This window comes from Eumetopias jubatus, unplaced genomic scaffold, assembly GCF_037043125.1.
Source record: "Eumetopias jubatus isolate StellerSeaLion01/CBP00866 unplaced genomic scaffold, mEumJub1_p1.0 scaffold_8, whole genome shotgun sequence".
Classification (NCBI taxonomy): domain Eukaryota; kingdom Metazoa; phylum Chordata; class Mammalia; order Carnivora; family Otariidae; genus Eumetopias; species Eumetopias jubatus.
In genome coordinates, this window is record NW_028274814.1 from 85,359,316 (window position 1) to 85,377,810 (window position 18,495).

Sequence of the window (18,495 nt, forward strand, 5' to 3'; positions counted from 1 at the left end):
TTATCTTCTCTAAATAACATCTGCCTCCCCACGAGGCCTGCAAACTTCTGGAGGTAAGATAGTCAAGCCCCACACTTCCGAAATCATTGGGATTCCCTGATTCTGTCTCCCTCATCCGATGCCCCGGCATATGAACTTATGGGTCAGTGAGGTATCTGGCATGGTTATCTCACAGGGATGCAGCCTTCTCCTACTCTGGGCTATGACATGGCTGAAAGAGAAGATACTCCCATCTCGGAGGACAGCCATTTGGATGTGGTCATGTAGTGCTGCTTTATCCCTTGTATCTGTAAGTAAAGGATTACGTTGGAGGTTGGGTCAGACAAGCCTCAGAGGAGCCTGGCTAGAGATACTGCTACCCAAACCCGAGAGATTTCCAGGGTAATGTGCTTTGTCATTTCTGTCACTACTCTTTTACTTTCTTTAAGGGGTGGGTGAGATTGAATAGGGGCTGCTGGATGGCTCTTAATGGCCCCGGTCTGATAGGCTGCACAACAGGGCTAGCTTTGAGAAGCTGCAGAGAGAGGAAAAGCTCCGTCCATGCGGGGTAGGGAATGTCTGCTTTTCACCTTTCTTCAGTTGCATAGGACAGAGACTGCTGAGCATGCCTGGATAATATGGCATCTTGGCACTGCAAGTTCAACTGATGTAGCTTTTATTATAAAAACATCCACTTCTGTTCTGCCACGCAACACCCAATGGCTTTTGTAGTAAAGACGGGCCCAAGTCCTCCAGCCCTGAAACATTTTCAGAAGATCGGATTCTGGACACGTATGAGGCCACCATCTCAACCCAGTTTTGGACCTCACTCACCCCCAGACAGCCATGAGGACCCTAAATGAGTATCACAGAATTAACATAGTGAAAGGAACCTCAGAGGTGAGCTAGTTAGTCCAAGTCTCTTATTTTACTAATAAGGACTCAGAGGTCTGGAGTTGAAAACGGATGTGCTTGATGAAACCACACTTATTGGGAGTTGGGAGTTGGGAGAGCCCAGAACAAAGGTCCCACTGGACACCCAGCCACCTGTCCGAATATTATGCGCAGGGAGGAGAATGGGATGAGGGAATAGTGTTAGGAAGGTATGTGTGCATATGCTAGGGAAAGCCATCCCAACCCACATGAGATCCCTTCAACAGCTGTGGGACTGTACCTACCCAGGACCTCCAACCCCCACCCATACCAGGGCAGCAACAGAGAAACAGGGACTGACGTCCAGTGACAGATTTTTTTTTTTATATTTAAAAACAAAATCAACCTCCCCCCAAGTAACCCCCAAACAAACAAAAAATCAGATTAAATAAAATTTACAGTGAATATACCCAGCAAACATCTGTATGTGCAATTAAATACTGTCTGTTACTGCCGCACGAACCTCAAACAAACAATATACAAGTGTTCTGGGACGTGGGGGGAGGCCCAAGTTTTCACTCTTTGGGGTTTGGGGAGACAAGATGGGAGAAGTGAGAGAAAGGGGAAATCAATTTTGCTTTTCTTAATTCTGTCCATATAAATATATTCATAAAGACTAGAAATGAAAAGGGAGCTTGGGATGGTAAGGAGATCGAAGAGGGGAGTGTGGGACCCTCCCAATTCTACCTGACCAAAAAAATATGAAAAAAATTAATTTCATGGTGGGAGAAGAGATAAAAAATAACAGAAGAGGATGGGAAGGAGAGGGAAGCAAGGGGGGCCAACCAGGGGAAAAAGAGGGGACCCGTGGCAGGGGAGCGAGGAGGAGTCCAGTGCCAGTGTGTCTGTTCCATCTTCATCCCCACTGTCTCAGGCTCCAGTTCAGTGTCTGTCACCTTCCTTTCTGCCTCTGTCCGTGATCTGTCAGGATCCCTCGACCCCCTCCACCCTGCCCCCACCCCTACTGTGCCGGTCCCTTCCCCTCCTCCGTTTATTGGGAGCTGGCTCGCTCCAGGATCCTCAGGTCATAGTTCTTTTTTGCCACTCGAAGTTTGAAGCGACTCACAGAGTTGTTGAGGCGAAGAGAGGCATTCTGGGCAGCCAGGGGGCTGGGAAACACAGCCACGATGGTGTACAAGGCAGCGAGGTCCGCATGGCGGCCGTTCTCAGCAGTCCCACCGTTGTCCCCCCCGCCCCCGCCAGGCAGCCCCTGAGCATCCTTGAGCCATTGGATCTTGGCGCCAGACATGGCAAGCTGAGTGAAGAGTTTGTCCGCCTCGGTCCGAGTGATGCCCTCAGGGAGATCTGTCACCTCCAGCACCCGGCCCAGGACTGGAAGGGGAGGAGAGAGGACATGGTTGTGAGAGGACTAGCAAGCGGCCAGCAGAGAAGTCTGCAGCTGACCCAAGTCTATAGACGGCGTCCTCAAAAGCCTGGCCTTGCCCACTTGGCCCATTCCTCCTTCCCCAAATCAATGCAACACCCCACCATCTAGGCAGCTAGGAGAAACAAAAAAAAACCTTTTTCTTCTCTTAGACCAAGAAGAAACTGGGGGTCAGAATCTCAGATTTCTTCAGATCTGGAGACCTACACTCAGTTCTTGTGCCAAGTCAGTAGCCCAATCTGAAATATATCCCACAGTCGTCCCCTTCCCAGAGGTCCCTCTTCCTTCTCATCTAGGGAAGTCCATTTCCCTGACTTTCCTTGTTTAGCAAACCACTCCAGGTGAGGGTAACCTAAGAGATCTTGTATGCTTAGAGGGGAAGGCCTGCAGGGGGGTTACTCCCCCATATTCTCTTGTAGAGCTTCTCCTAAAGGACTAGGAAGACTACCAAGGCCGACATCCTAGATTAGGGTCAGGACCACTCTCTTAAGACTCTCCTGTTAATGGGCTCAGCAACCCCTGCCACTGTGTTATACTCAGTTTTCCCCATCACCTTTCCCAGGACCTGAAATGGCCTGATAAGGAGGACTGAGACGCTTCAATTCTCCAGTTTCTCCTTGCTCTTGAGTACAGAAGGGTCCTATTTCTACTCCCCACCCTAAGCTGGCTTTTCCCACTCCTCCTGGGCTGGTAATGCAGGCTGGAGGGGTGAGCACCTTCTCTTGGGGATTCAGCATTCTGTCACTCACCGACATCTGTTGTCCCCAGGTCAGTGGAGGCAGATTTGAGTGCTTGTCTCTTGCTCCGGTTTCCATGCTTCAATCCACTCTGTCCCTTCAACATTTGAAAGATAACTCTCATCCCAGGTAAACAACATTGACTCCCTTGCATCCTAATGTCTGTCTGAAAGATTAAGGAGCAGCACCCAACCCTGAGAATCCTGCCCCACCAGGCAGGCAGACTGGCCAGAGTGGCCACTGAGAAACAGAGTCCTTCCCCCTTGGCACTGGGGTCAGGTGGGAAGAATGAGTATGGGAGAGGGGTAAGGCCCCTCCCACTTTGTTCATTCTCACTGTGCTATCTCCCCTGTCCACCCCACTGGTTGAGGTGGATGGCTCAGAGATAGGGGCCTGGATGAGAAGAGGGGTCTGTTGGTGGGCACCCTTACCTGGTGTACCGTGTAAGTTGACTGGCCATGGAGCAAGGGAGGGCAGATAGACAGATTGTACTGTAATGGCTGGCCCAAGAGGGAGTAGCGCCCATCACCTAGGGAGGAAGAACAGATGGCTTTCTGGGAGTTAGAACTTCATGATATGACTTTTATGGGGGCTCTGGAGATAGATGACAACAATGCATACTTTTCCCACTTTTTCTATGATAGGAGTGTCCATGTGACTGATTGAAAAGTTGTCTCTCTTCCTAAACCCCCTGGCTCTCAGCCTAAGTATCTCAGGCAAATGGGGCTTTTAGGTTCCCTCACCCTTGAAGAAGGGCTCTGTCCACTGCAGATGAAAGGCCCTGGAGGAAACCTACAGATGCTTATGAATGTTTTTCATTCATTCATTTCCTTCCTTCCTTCCTTCCCTCCTTCCCTCCCTCCCTCTCTCTCTTTCTTTTTAAGTAATCTGTATGCCCAACATGGAGCTTGAGCTCACAACCCTGAGATCAAGAGTCACATGCTCTACCGACTGAGCCAGCCCGGTTCCCCTAATTTCTTATATAGATTCTCCTACCCCAAACCCAGGGCTCAAATTTCGAACTCCTGTTGAGTGGCAATACAGTGAGTGGATAAGAGCACAGGCTTAGAGCCAAACAGCCTAGGTTCAAATCCTGGCTCTGTTACTGGAAATGAGAGGTTGGGTACATTTTCTCTTCATCAGTGTTGAAGGTTGAGTGAATACAAGACACACAAAGCACTTATAGTAATGCTCTGTACACAGTAAGCACCATAAATGTTACTTTATTGTTGATAAATGTTAGATTTCAGAGCACTTTAAAGTTTTTAAACCATATTCTCATCTGATTTTTAATACTGCTTGTGACAGCCAAGGCAGAAACAGATAAGATTATTTCCATCTTATATGTGATTAATCCCATTTTATAGATTAGGACTGAGGCCTGGTTCCAAGGTTAAGTAACATGCTCAACATCACAAAGCTAATTAGTGGTAGAACATGAACTTGAACCCAAGTCTTTCAATCCAACTCCAGCGTTCTCTCTTCTAAAACTACAGTGTTTCTGACACAGCCCCATAGTCTCAGCCCTCAGACTCAGTCCTGATGAGTTAAACTCTTAGGTTCGTTAGAAAGTTTCTTTTCTGGGCTCATAGTCCCCTACCTTGTAGACTTGGTAGTAAATACTAAATATGTAAAGGAGGTCTGCAGTAAGCTGACTATGGGCAGCACTAAAGAGGGGCAGGTGTCCTTGACCTAAACAGGGATATTAAAGGAAGAGTTGGCTCCAAGAGCTGGATGACCAGCCACACTGGTTTCCTGCCGGTTGCTACCATCTGGATCTTCGCACTTGGGAATGGGCTGTGAAGGGCAGCAGCCAGCTCTAATCTAACCCCTTACCCTGTGCTGGACCCCCAGGCCTGGGGAACTGTGTGAGGACAGGAAGGGGACTGAGTCCTGTGCAGACACTGCTGAGGCTGGTGACAGGAGAGGGTGCTGGAGACTGGGTAGGAGATGTGACGGGGCTGCTGCTCATCTGAGTGTTGGCCTGTTGGAGAGAGGAGCACACATCATATGTACACCAAACATGACCCTCTGGATATTCCTATGGCTTGGCTTAAAATTCACCTCGCTCAGAAAACTTCTCTTGCAGAACTCTGTCAAAGTTGGACTGCTCCTTCCAACAGCCCCCTTAGTCCCTAATTAATTTGTATTAATTAATGTATTTAGTTAAAAGATTTACTTTAGAGAGAGACAGAGTGAGCGGGGGGTGGGGGTGGGGAGGAGCAGAGGGAGAAGGACAGGGAGAGAAGTTTAGAATCTCAAGGCAGACTCCCTGCTGAGCTCAGAGCCCCACGATCCTGAGATCATGACCTGAGCCCAAATCAAGAGTCGGACGCTTAATGGACTGAGTTACCCAGGTGCCCCAATTTGTATTATTTTAACATCCACTTTTTGACATAGTGTTTTAAGTATTCTCTTGGCATTTCCAAGTATGTGTCCCTTAGATCTTAGGTTCCTTGAAAGCAGATACTCTCCTCTATTTCTTATGATTCCCCCCTGAAGAGTGCCCATGGAAAGACAAGTAGAAGAGGCTGCTCAGTCAATGGCAAAGATTATTCCCCGAGAAAAATCTGGTCTCCTCCTTGCCAAGATAATGTTGGGCTGCAGGACTCACCTGGGGGCTACTGTCAGGATTGTATAGGTCTCCAGGTTTCTGCCCACGCTGGTCCATGCTGTAATATTTACAGTGACTCCACTGGACCATGGATGGGTTCTGGGGGGGCTGGGGTCCATTAGGGACATTCAGCTGCATGACCACCACACCTGGTCCAGAAGGTGACACTCCTGAGTGGCAGGAAGAAAGGGATTAGTTGTGAATTTAGACTATATTTTGACCTTCCAACTAACCCTGAGTGTGAAAGCCAGTAAGCAATCTACCCACTCGCCTCAGGGTCACTTAAACTGTGTCTTGCCAGGAATCTGAGATAGTTGCTGATTTAGTGTTCGACTCCCCTCTCCCCAAACCAAGTGAAAGTTTGAGTGGAAGAGACATGGGTCCCAGATGCCAATGCTCTCGTGGCCTTGACCTGGTAAGGGGTGCCTCATATGCTTGGCAGAAAACTACTCCATTTGTCAAAATCCGATATTACCAAATGCCCAGGTCAGATTGCTTAACTGTCTGGGCATGGTACAGGTCCCAGCCTGGGGCTTGGGCCAGGGCCATAGGCACGTGCAGGCTTTTCTGGTAATGGCTGCAGATAGGTCAGCGATCTCTGGTTGCTCTGGAGATGGATGCACACAGCTTCCCTAAGCCAGGCCAGGAAGCACTTGAATTGGGAATGGCACAGAGCTGTATGTCACATTCAGGAAATGACAAATAATTCAAGGTGCTGAGGCACAGGGGTTGTGTAGGGGAAGTGGGAGATATGTTCATTCATTTAGTCAACATTTATTGAACATTTACTAGGTGCCAGTTCCTATGCTGGGCACTGGGTGTACAACAAACAAAAGTGGTCCTTGCCCTTACGGGATGGACAGTCTATCAGGGAGTCACACATTAAGCAAACAGCTGGTGTCAGAGTTTGAAGCACGTTCTTGTAAGGGCCTTTATCCTGTAGGTGTTGGGAACAGAACTTCAGAGAGCTAATTCAAGTGGCCAGATGTAAAATGGCTGAAGAGAGGGAGGGACTGGAGGCAGAAACACGAATTGGAAAGCCACAGAAAAAAGAATGAGGAGGTTATGAATTAGAGCCATGATGGCGGGAATCGAGTGGGAGGGTCAGACTCTCTGAAGGTTTCGCTGACAGGTTCAGGTGACTGATGTGAGCCTGAGGTTTTAGCACAAACAACCATGGGTAGCCTTACCCTCTCATAGGCTGGGGGAAGTGAAGAGCTCAATGTGGAAGAACATTAAGTCCTGAATCTTCCTCATAGTGAAAGGCAAGGTAAGGGATCAGGGAAAAGCAGTCTGAACGACAGTCCCCGCTGGGAGGGATGGACAGGAGCCCTGCTTCCCCACGGGGACTGTCCAGCCTGAGCGTTTGCTCCTGACCTCTCAGGCTAGATCTCCGTTGAGGGACAGGCTGAGTCCGTGTGTGTGTGTGGCGGGAGAGAAACGGGACTGGGGGTGGCTAGTGCGAAAACCTGCCGCAGTGCTGCCATTGTCACGGCTCGGTGCTCTGAGGTTACCACTGGCTGCCGCCGTCACACTGCTTCCTGGGACAGGAAATGCTGCAGCCTCTGCCCTGGGCACCGGTCATGCTGGGAAGTGAGCGTGACTGCTTTTCTCAGGTAGCACCGGTCAAAGGGAAGGAAAAGCAGCAGCAGGAGGCCTCAGAGGGCAGCTTGGGAGACACAGCATCTGTCGTACCCTATTCTCCAGTCAATTTGTGGCCCCCACCCTCTGGGGTCCATCTAATCAGAGAACACAAATACTCAGAGCGACAGGCTCGCCTCTCCCCATCCTCTGCCATAGGGGACAGGGTATTCGTCAGCACGGCTTGTGGAAGGGCCACCAGAAAATCGAAGAGCTGTGGAGTGTCATACATTTAACAACTCCCCCCTTACTAGAGCTGCTCTGGGCATTTTCTTTCCCCATCCAAAGAGCCCCACCTGCTCCAACATCCTCTTCCAACAAAATTGCAATTGACCTTATTCAAACACCTCATTGCTACCTGAGGGGGCCAACGCAAAAATAATCAAATCTACAGCTTTCTAGAAGGCAGCTCATAATCTGAGCCTAGTGCCTCAGGCCAGGAAAGGATGGGGGGGGGGACATGTGAGTGTGAAGAGTGTGGGCATAAGGAAAACGGTGGAAGCTCTTTCTAATACCAACATGTAGCCATAAGGAGCTATTAGAGGGCTCAAGGGGAGGGGGAAAGAGAACAAAGTCCTCATATTATTTTCTCTGATCCTGACAAAAACAAAGCCAGGGTTTTCAATCCCAGCCTTGGTCCTCCCTACACTGAGCCCTCCCCCCTGGCCTGGCGCATTGTTCCTTCACTCAGCTGGGACACAGAGCACTATGCTGATGAGCTGATTTTTATGCTTCTCTTCCTCAAGCCAAAAGCAGGTGGCATCCGTTAACAGCTAAACTGTCACTACTTCTTAATGGACGTGGCAATAAAAAAAAAAAGAAAGAAAGAAAAGAGGAGAGAAGAGAAAAACCACCCCACTACCCAGGGACAGCACTTCCATATAATCAGGTTGGGGAAAGGGGCCTGGGTTGAAGTGGGAAGGGGGAGAGGAGGGTTGAATAAGGAAATCAATTTCAGCCTGAAAGCTCTGAAAGGAGAGGGGAACGTGTGAATGGCTTTTTAAGTGGCATCATTAAACCTGGGCAGAAAGGTCGATTGGGCAGAGCAAACCGCATAAATACAAACAGATGACATTTATGTCTAGCAGAATTGGTTTTTGTTTAGGTTTTTTTTATTTTTAAATCACTAAGGTAGAAGACTGATAAGGCTTCTTCCTTACCACCAGGAACCCAATCTATGGAAAGGAATGTCCAGAGAAATAATATCAACAATCATCTTTCCTATATTACAGGAAACAATCTAACAGTATCTTAGTGTTTTTCCCCTTTTTTGGTGAAGGAAAGAAGTATCCTTACAGAGTGGGAGAGAAAAGTGTTCGTTTCAGCTTTGAAATCCCCTCAGCTACAAAATGAGCCAGTAAGTGTGAGAGGCTATTTCTGTATATACCTCACTCTGGCCATGGTGCTGTGTCACAGTGAGTTGGGAGTCTGTGTATATGTATCACTGACATTTCACGTCTGTGTGCATCTTCCCCAGACAAGTGCTTCTGGAGTAACCTCAAGGGACCCGTGGGCCATCATTTTAGTGGGAAGAAAAGTGTTTCCTGGGGTTATAGTGCTGTCTAATACCACAATGGAGGAATTTAGGTCTAGGCCTAGGGGTAAAATGGACAACTACAAAAATGTATTAATAAGCCAGAACAGTTGTTCCAGGAACAGCCAATCTTAATCCCTGCCTTTATTTTTGGAAAAGTGACCATGTTGCTACATGGAAGAAGGGCGGGTGACTGTCCTCTGAAGGTGACATAGCAGCCCTTGTGGGCTATGCTGGCTTTCTCTCTTCCCAATAAAGGGCAAACTGGAAAGGAAGAAGCAGCACTTGTTTTTTTCCTTCCAGCTCCTCTTATATTCCCATGAGCAGAGACTGAAGACTTTTAAAATCAATGATATGGTGAATACGGTCTCTTAGGTGACACAGCTGGAACATAGGGTCCCATCACCTAGGAAGAGTACAAGGGATCAGTCAGAGAAGTCTAGAATCAATCAATCAGGGAAGCTTGAAAGAAAAGACATATAACAGGAAATTCCAAAGAAGTAAGGGAACTAGATGATGAAGAGGGCTTCCTCCATTACTATTGATTTGGGAAGAGCACAGATGACCTCCTTCTAATCCCAGGCCAGACCTCCAGTGCTGCCAACGTTCAGAACAACAGCTGTTCCAGTTTGCTTAACCTAGCACTAAGTCCAGAGTAGGTAGTGAAAAATTCTTCTCACTTGCTTTGTTTCTAAGACCTTGTACTTGAAGATGAAGCGATACAACCACAGAGACCCAATACATATACTGAGATACCACTAAGGATTCACATAAAAATGCACATACAAGTATACCCATATGTATATGCACACACTTGTTTTAACAAACAAGAGAAAAAAATGCCCTGCAGGAGCAAGAACCACCAGAGGCTACAGCGGTTCTTGGAGCTGGTTTCTACAATTTCCATATCCCGCTGGGAATTTCAAGGTCAAGTGTCCCTGGCGGACACTAGGAGAAACAGCTAGAGAGACCAGTAATGTAATAAAGGGTAAAGGCTGTTGAATTTAAAACCTCTCAGCCTGTGAGAGAGGCATGTTTGGTCTAGATGAAGGGAGAAGTCATTGCTCCTTGAAGGTAAGAACTGATCATGTCTTATGAGCAAGATTAATTCTGGAATCCATTCCACAGCATCTAACACAGAGTGCAAAAACTCCTAGGTGAAAATCTTATTTCTAAAATGGGGAAAACTGTCAAAATATTTCCCTCTCACCAGAAGAGGGCACTCTGATATTCCCACAACAGAGGGAAATGGGGATGGCTGGAGACTGCATTAAGACGTCCCCCACTGGAGAAGCCCCCCGAAGTTGCTTTAGCTGCAGTGTAATGCTGTGCCAGGGTGAGGTGAAAGGGCAACAAACAAGGGTAGCTGTACTTGGTGTGTTGGGAGAATTTGCCAGGAATTTGGCAAAGGCAGAAAGTGAGAGACTGCATGGCATCAGCCTATTCATGGGACAGCTGCCCCTTCAAAGAAAGCCTTTAGCTATTGAACATGATAGCCATTTATTTCCCACTGGAGGGAAAGGAATAGAGTACAGAGACCTGTTGGTAGTGTGATATTGAGGGTGCAGGATGGGTTATGAAAAGGCAAAAGACCCAAGTTCAAGGTCTAGGATCGTGACCTCAGGCAAGTCATTTATCCTCTTTGAGTCTTATATCTTGTTTTCACAGAGTTGTGCTGAGAATTAAAATGACACAATGTATGTGAGCACATATGAAAAACTGCCAAACAAATCTAAGATATGACTTAAAAAGCATTTTATCAGCCTCCCTCACACTCCCAACAGAAAAGTAAAGCTGTCTATAGGAAGAATGAGTACTGGAGACAGAGGTAAGCACTTCATGTCTCAAAGGCATGTGAGTGGTGAGTGTAATGCTGGATACAGGGAGGAAAAAAAAATAAGAAAGAAAGAAAACAAGGAACCCAATCAAGGATGTGGCTTCCCAGGGATGGAGATAGGCCAACCAGCCTCACCTCTCAACAGGTCAACTTCAGCACCCCTGGAAAATACCAGTCAGAACTCTGGTCTTTCCTTGCGGTGGTGTTACAGCTGGGGACAGAGCCAATCCCTGAACTCTCTTGTCGTTCCCAGCTCTAGAGCACAAATCCTTCAGCAGTGTTTGCTCTTGCTGGTACCCAACACCTCCCAATTCTTTATCCTCTTACCTGAGTACTGCTGTGGCATCTGTGGTGGACTGCAGGGAGAGGGAGACTGAGGCATCTGGTACTGCTCAGAGCCGGGAGGTTGCAGAAACCCCACAGAAGGGCTGGGGGATGGAGAAGAGTAGTGTTAAAGTGGGAGAGGGAGGAGTACAGCTCCTGGCAAACAGCTGCTGCTTGCCGGGCCTCCCCGTGGGAAGCAGAGGCAGCAGCCAGTCATTCCCAGACCAATTTGCCATGCAATTTCTAAAATCACTCATCAGTTCAAAGTTAATTATATATATTTGTACTTGATCATCTTTCAATTAGGAAGCTGCTAATCAGTGCTACAGATGGAATGTTAGTGACAAAGGCTCATCCCAACAGTGTGGAAACACCAGACACATACACATGCGTGCGCGCGCACACACACACACACACACACACACTGAGAAACACGAAGTGCCAGAAACAGGCACACAGTGCCAGAGAGAGATGGGTAAAACAGAACTAAGGAGATGTCTGATTTAGGATATTTACACAATGGCAAACAGAGTTACCTAAAGACAAAGGGGGAATCCCCCCGCAATACTCAAGATAACATGGAGACATACACACAAAAAGAGAAGTAAACATACATACTGCGAGCAACACAGAAATACATACAAGTAGGTCCAGAGTTGACTTCTAGTTCCAGCTCTACTTCTAACTAGCTGGTTGACTTTGAGTAAGTTTCTTAATCTCCCTAGCTGGAATTTTCTCATTTATAAGAGGGAGAAAAATAAAACAAGGGAAGTGGACTAAATACTTCTAAGGTGGCTTCTACCTCTAAAATTCTATCAGCTATGACATATACTAATATATATATATATATATATATAGACATACAGAAATAGACCATCTGAGATTCATCCATGGATATAAACAGGTACATAGAAAAATTTACATATATGTGTATATATATATATATATATATTGCTTCTTTTAATGATGAGCAGTCTCTATCCCATAATTCTAAATCCCACTGATAAGAAAAACAAAACACTGGGGACATCATAAAGCCTCTGTCTCTAGAGTAAGAATTTTTTTCTGCTAATGAGCTCTTATTCAAATGTCAAAACAACAAGGAGAAAAGAAGAATGAACTCCCTCACATTCTACCTGCTTTAGGGCACCACTGGAATCTTTACCCCTGCCTTTCTTTCCTTAGGTCAGTGGAAAGTTGCTGAAGGTCTATGGGAGATGTGCCCCGACTCTCTGGGAGTCCTCACCTCGTACCGTTCTGCTGAGCCGGTGGGATCACGCTGTAGTACACCGGTACGCCCCCTGCTGGGAGGCCCCCTTGCACAGATTGGCTCGCAGGGACCAGCATGGGTTGCTGGAAAGGCGGCTGGACCACATTTTGTGAGTCATTACCCACTGGGACCTGGGTAGAGATAAGAAGAGAATGACCACTTGTACTCCCAATGAGCTCATCCAGAGAATGGCCAAATAAGTCATCACTACACCAGGACACTGACTTCCTTCCCTACCTGTAGAGACTCCTCCTACTCTCCTCATCTGCCTAAAGAAAATGTGTACAGAGCTTTCTGCACTTCCCTCTTCTCCAAACACCTCCCTCGGGCATCTGATGTAGAGAAAGGAGCCTGACTTCCTTTAGATCCTACTTTTCTGGGCCACATACTCATTTGCACGGCTGTATAAAGACCAAACAATTTAAATAAAGACAATCTTCTCAGACTCTCTGCGCTTTCTCTCAGAGGAAAAACACCCACAAATTCTAGGGGGAAAGTGAACAGTATTTTAGTGTTGGAGTTGTCACACTGGATGATGTGGGAGACTGTCTTCCTTTTCCTCATCCCAAGGACTGGGTGATCTTTCCCAGTGCAGAATGCACCCACTTGGTAAGAAGGCAGTGGAGTGTACTGAACCACCAGGCCTTGCATCTGGCCCCCCATGCTGCTCCTCTGGTTGCTGAGCAGGCCCTGGTTCTGTGGCTGCTGGACCCCAATCATGCCTTGGTAAGCCGCCTGCTGCTGGTTAGGCATCATGGGCTGTAAACCTAGGGATAGGCAAGGCAGAGAAGACATTAGCATGGTCTCAACAATGTTTAGGAGGTTACACTCTCTCAGTAATTTTCCTTCTCCTGTCTATTTTACCTTTTCTTTTTCTGGAGATCCTGGGTCCCTCTTGGAACTAATCATTCCTGTGCCTTTCTTTTTTTTTTTTTTAAACAAGGAAGTCTCTGCCCTTCCTCTATTTACTGCCTCCCTACCCCAGCAGTTCCTCTTACCAGGCTGCTGGGATGGCTGAGGCAGCTGTTGACCACGTTGGGGGCTATAGGCCACCGGGTGAGAGAGAGGTCGATATTGCTGGTTGGAGTTAGGATACTGTCCAGGGGGATAGTAAGAAACCTGGATCTATGGTGAGAGGAAAGAGATATGTGAGAGGCTCCCTTAAATTCAACCCCAACATCCCCGCCTCTTGATTTCAGCTCAAGTCATGATCTCAGGGTTGTGAGATCGAACCGAGCCGGGCTCTGCGCTCGGCAAGGAGTCTGCTTGAGACTCTTTCTCTCCCTCTGCCTCACCACCCCCAAATAAATAAATCTTTAAATCAATAAATGAATCAGGGTCAAAGGCCAGAAATCTGTAAATAGAGATGTCTGGACCTGCAACTGCAGCATTAACATACAAGTCTGAAACAGAACAGGAATGATTTATGTTATGTAGGAGGATGACCTTCTGACTAGAAAGACAACTCTCAAGTGCAAGGTGGGGAAATGGAAATGGGGACAGGTATCTCCTCTGATCTATCTAAACTAGACGAAGAAAGGAGGATTATAACAGTGGACAAATTGAATTAGTGATTTAAGCTGGGAGCCCATGCTGCTCACCTGTTGAGGGGGCTGCATATAGCCCTGGGGCGGCAGGACTTGCTGAGTAGGTGGCGCATGGCTAGAAGGGGAATAGTTGGATGTGGGGAGGGGCTGTCCCGTAGAAGCCATGATGAAGCTAGTCTGCTGAGGATGCTGGGAGATAAGTGGGGGCTGGAACAGAGCTGAGGATGGGTCAGCTGCTTCAGTAGAACCTTGGCGACTAAGGCTCATTTGTCCAAAGGGGTTGCTGAGGTCATCTGCCTGTTGAGACAGCAAGGGAGACTTGAGGACTCAGGTCATATCAAGCCCCCTGTATCTGGCTTCAACACAAAGACAGATAGACAGAAATAGCAACCCTCTCTACAGCCTTCTTTACTTACACCAATTTGGGATACTCCTGCCTCCATTCCCTGGGAGGCACTTTTTAGCCCTAAGCCTCTATCATGTGGTGTTTTAAACTGCTGTGAACTACGGGCGCCTGACTGGCTCAGTCTCTGGAGCATGTGACTCTTGATCTCAAGGTTGTGAGTTCGAGCCCCACATGGGGTGTAGGGATATTTAAAAATAAAACTTAAAAAAAATTGCTATTAACTGAACAGGTTTTTGAAGCCTAACTCCAGAATCAGACTCCTCACCACATATGAGATAACAATGGCCACTGTGACTACGACCTCTATCAGAATTAGCCTTGGAGAGATGGGAGCAACAACACAACTTTCTGTATATATAAAGACAGGACAAACTAATTAGGGCTAAAAAAAAAAAAAAAGATTGTAAGTCCTTCTCCATTTCCTGTTTTCCTCATGTCTCCAACCATACAAAAGGCTCTATGTTGCCATAGATCCTGTTTTTATAATAAAGGACCTAGATAACACCTTGAGTGGACGAGGGATGGCTAGGTTCATGAGGCTCCCCAGCTCTGCCTATGTAGCGGAAGGACGGTGGGCTTCCCCCCCTGCTGCTTATCCCCTTTAACCCTCCTCTCGAGGTCATTTCCACCTCTGTTCTCTGACACTTGCCTAGAGTTCTCCTGCCCTTCATGAACCACTTCCAATTCTCACCTCTGAAAGGAGGCCAGGCTGAGTGGCTGAGCTGGAGGGCAAGGAGACTGACAGGCTAGTCTGTAATTGCCTCCTCTCTCAGCTCTCTTCTCTAAGCAGCAAGAGGGATGCATGGTGTTCCGCCTCTCACTTATATGATGATAGGTCAGAATTTGTTAGCTTCCCCGTTCCTTCTGCTTCCTGGATGGTAATTCTCTCTCTCTCTCTCCCACACACACACACACATTCTCTCTCTCTCTCTCTCACACACACACGCGCGTCCACGCGCGCACACAGGCACACACACATGCTAGAGCAGTACTTCTTATGAAAAACAAACTAGTAGAAACAAAGACTTGTTTCTTTCCTGTGGTTTCACTTAATTTTCAGGAATCTGATCTTCAAGTTAGCTGTTTTGCTACCTTAGTGGGCAGGAATAGATGACAAGAGGACTGGACTGCAGATTATTTTGAGGTCCACATTCCAGAGCTTTTCAGAATGGAGATGAGAGTTGGAAGGAAAGAGGGGATTCCAGTGAAAAATCAGACCATGTGATTCACACACACACACAACCAGGGCTCTCATAACCATGATAGGAGTTATCAACTATGAGGTAAATCAGGTCTTCACAGGATTTGTAGTCAGGGTACAAACAATTGAAACAGCATGTTCTATGGAAATGGCTGTTTTTTATATAAAATAACACAGTAAGATGAGGAACATTTTAAGTTTTTACCAGTAATGGCAGAGAAATCTGCAATTGTGTTTTTATCTTTGAAGGAAATTATAGAAAACCATCCTATACAGGATAAACTGGGTTCTGGGAGTTCATACATGTCCAGAAAGGAGATGAGATGAAGGATGCACATAGAGGAGCAATGAGGAGCCCAGGTTAGAGCCAACATCCAATTTTGTCCCCCTCCTGAAACTCAGGGGAACTCAGTGTTCCTCTCTTATATTTAGGCATCTTTCGATGCCTGAAATCCTGTGACGAGGCCACTAGAATGGACTATTATAGCTCAGCCTGTGCTAGCCCTTTGCTCAAGAAGAAACACCTTTTAACACGGCCTTCCAGAAAGTGCAACTGCTTTGTCCCAGATGGACCCCACAGACATACCACAGATACAGGCCATACATGGACATGACAAAAAGGGGAACGGAGTTTATACCATGTTGTACTGCTGGGGCGGAGAGACTGGCAGAAGGACTTGGGGACAGGAGGCTGGAGAGAACTGAACAGGCTGCGGAGAGGGCTGCAGAGCCGGGACTGGCTGTGGACCAGCAGAGGCATGTGGACAGGGAAGAAAAAAGGGAGGTAGAGGGAGAGGCAGGGGGAGGGGAGCAGAGGCAGGGAGGGAAAGGGGAGGAACAACAAGGTTAATCATAAAAAAAAAATGTCACATGAATAGCAAGGCTGCTGAGCAGACTGGAGAGCAAGCCCTAGATAGCTGCGGCTTCTGCATCTCTGACAAATAAGCAATCTCTCCTATGAGGAGAGACCCGTGGCAGCGCACACTCCACCCCGTTAGCTACTCAGAGCTCAGCAGCTGTTGTGAGCAATCTTAGGACTCTCAGAGCCAGTGTCTGCAGCCTGATTCCAAACACAGCTTTTCCCAAAGCATTTTTTCTGAACACACGATTCCTGGGGAGCATGATTGTACCCCTCCTTGAATGCCCACTTGAGCAGGGATTCCTGCTTCTGTAGGAGGGGTTATCCAAGGTCTGGCTCAGCTTTCCCAGCCAAGCTCCTGATTTCACACCACAGCTCTCCTGGAGGAAGTGCTCATTCACAAGGATCGTCTCCCTCCCAAGGGTAGGGAAGGAAAAAACCGCCAGTTCACACCTGGTTCCAGCTACTTCCTCCTGCTTTCATGATTGTTCTGTGCTTCTCCAGGCTGTGAGGGCAGTAGGAAAATGCCCCCATAAGCAAACAGGGAGGGATTTGGAATAAAATATAAATAGCTTCAAAAATATATATATAAATAGCTTCACTGTAGCTTTTGTTCCTTCAGTCCCTCCACTAGCCTCAAGCAGGAAGATTTGTTTATGAGGAACATGATGTGTTCTAAAGCAACTAATGGGAAGTTCTTTTTTCTCTCTCTTCTTCTCCTCCAGCCATTTCAATCACCTCTCCTGGAGAACTGGTGCTCCAGCCATAGCCCCTGGTGGTAGATGGGGTGGGAGAAAGGGGAGAGGCTAGGAAGGGGGGTGGGAATACCATCTATATACATCGTCTCATTTACATACATATCTCATTACAGACTCACAATAATCCATAGGGAGAGGTGATAACTTGTATTTGTGGTTAGGATAGTAAGGCTCAGAGGAATTCAATCACACGTGCAGGAGCACACAGCTAATGCAGCTGAGCTGGGATGGGAACCTAGCTCTGCCTCACATGTATTCTTTCTACTCCACTCTGACAGCAGGGAGCAGGCGAAGGAAGAAGTTAAACAGAATTATACAAACATGTTTTTGTTTGTATGATTCTCCTCCCTCCTTTCAAATTTAGAAGTATGGGGGCCCAAGGTAGCAATATCACCTCTCGGCATATACCTCTGGGGAGACCCTTTCATAAAGGGGACTAATAGTTCTGGAGGCAGAATCCGGGAATTAGGAGCCCTCCAAAACAAGAGAATGCTCCTGTTACTTGGATTAAATAAAATCTAAGTCATCTTGGTCAGGAAAAAGTTACTGAGAATCCACTGCGTGACCTGGGGGAGATGTTGCAGCACCCGTGATAAACTCCCAGCTCTCTTGGCATACCCCGTGTCTGTGAGCCATTTCAAATCTAACTGCTGCCCAGGCTGCTCAGCATGAGCTACTTGCGCTGGTAGGTTTTCAACCCATTTTCTATTATCCTAGTTCTTTTCTTTCTCTTGGGGAGAGGATCTATTGTGCTTCAGGTCTTGTACCCTCTGGGGGCGGAGGGGTGGCCATAGGTATAGCTGCCTGTTTCTTCACATTTGTGAGTTCTGAGGAAAAAGGGGGAAGAAATGATGCTCTTCTCTTAGGCCTCTTCTGACTGAGGAAGGGTAGTGGTAAAAGTAGGTGTCTCCGTGCTATTTTTAAGTTCTTCCACCACTATCCTCAGCTACAGTTCTCAGAGAATCTCAAACTCCAGGGCTAGGGAACTTTGGAAAAACCATGGGGAAGCCAAAGACTGGCCCTGAGGGCTTTGACTGCCACCTGCTGGTGAATTCTTCAGATCACTGGCTCCTGGCTGCCTAACTAGACTCCCAGAGGGCTCCGCCTCAAGAGGTCCACGCCACCTTAGGTAAATAGGGCAAAAGGTAGCCACTGGTCCTTTAATCCTCAGCCTCACCCACTGGTTTCATGTGTTCTACTGACACATGACAGTGAGGTCTGCTCTGCCATCAGAAGCCTGCCAAGAAGGGAAAGTTTAGCATAGTTTAGCCATCATTGTCCCCAGGCCTGTTGCAAATCCCTCTTGCTACAAATTTCTGAGGGAACAGAATCTCTGTAACGAATAATGCTCCCCTGTCTCCAATCTATAGGTCCTAACCTAGGACTGGACATCCTGCAGAAGATCAGTCAATACCCATGACCTACCCACTGACCCTCGTGATCCAGAAGCAGGGCCAGAATGAGTAAAAGT

General features: G+C 47.3%; 1 protein-coding gene across 12 annotated transcripts in view; it reads right to left on the reverse strand.

The window, feature by feature from the left end:
* Positions 1-1,214: 1,214 nt before the first annotated feature.
* Positions 1,215-18,495, reverse strand: part of R3HDM2 (R3H domain containing 2) — a 157,539-nt gene continuing 140,258 nt past the window's right edge. For 8 of the 12 annotated variants that reach the window (XM_028110770.2, XM_028110767.2, XM_028110776.2 and 5 more), the window contains 11 exons: positions 16,046-16,147; positions 13,855-14,097; positions 13,252-13,378; positions 12,860-13,020; positions 12,230-12,384; positions 10,987-11,087; positions 5,648-5,817; positions 4,870-5,017; positions 3,465-3,562; positions 3,046-3,130; positions 1,215-2,244 (listed from right to left, as the gene is read on the reverse strand). In XM_028110770.2, coding sequence (XP_027966571.1) covers positions 1,904-2,244; positions 3,046-3,130; positions 3,465-3,562; positions 4,870-5,017; positions 5,648-5,817; positions 10,987-11,087; positions 12,230-12,384; positions 12,860-13,020; positions 13,252-13,378; positions 13,855-14,097; positions 16,046-16,147 — 1,731 coding nt within the window. In that variant the 3' untranslated portion in view covers positions 1,215-1,903. The remainder of the gene's footprint in view (positions 2,245-3,045; positions 3,131-3,464; positions 3,563-4,869; positions 5,018-5,647; positions 5,818-10,986; positions 11,088-12,229; positions 12,385-12,859; positions 13,021-13,251; positions 13,379-13,854; positions 14,098-16,045; positions 16,148-18,495) is intronic. The other 4 variants (XM_028110777.2, XM_028110774.2, XM_088025251.1 and 1 more) reach the window with 2 other exon arrangements.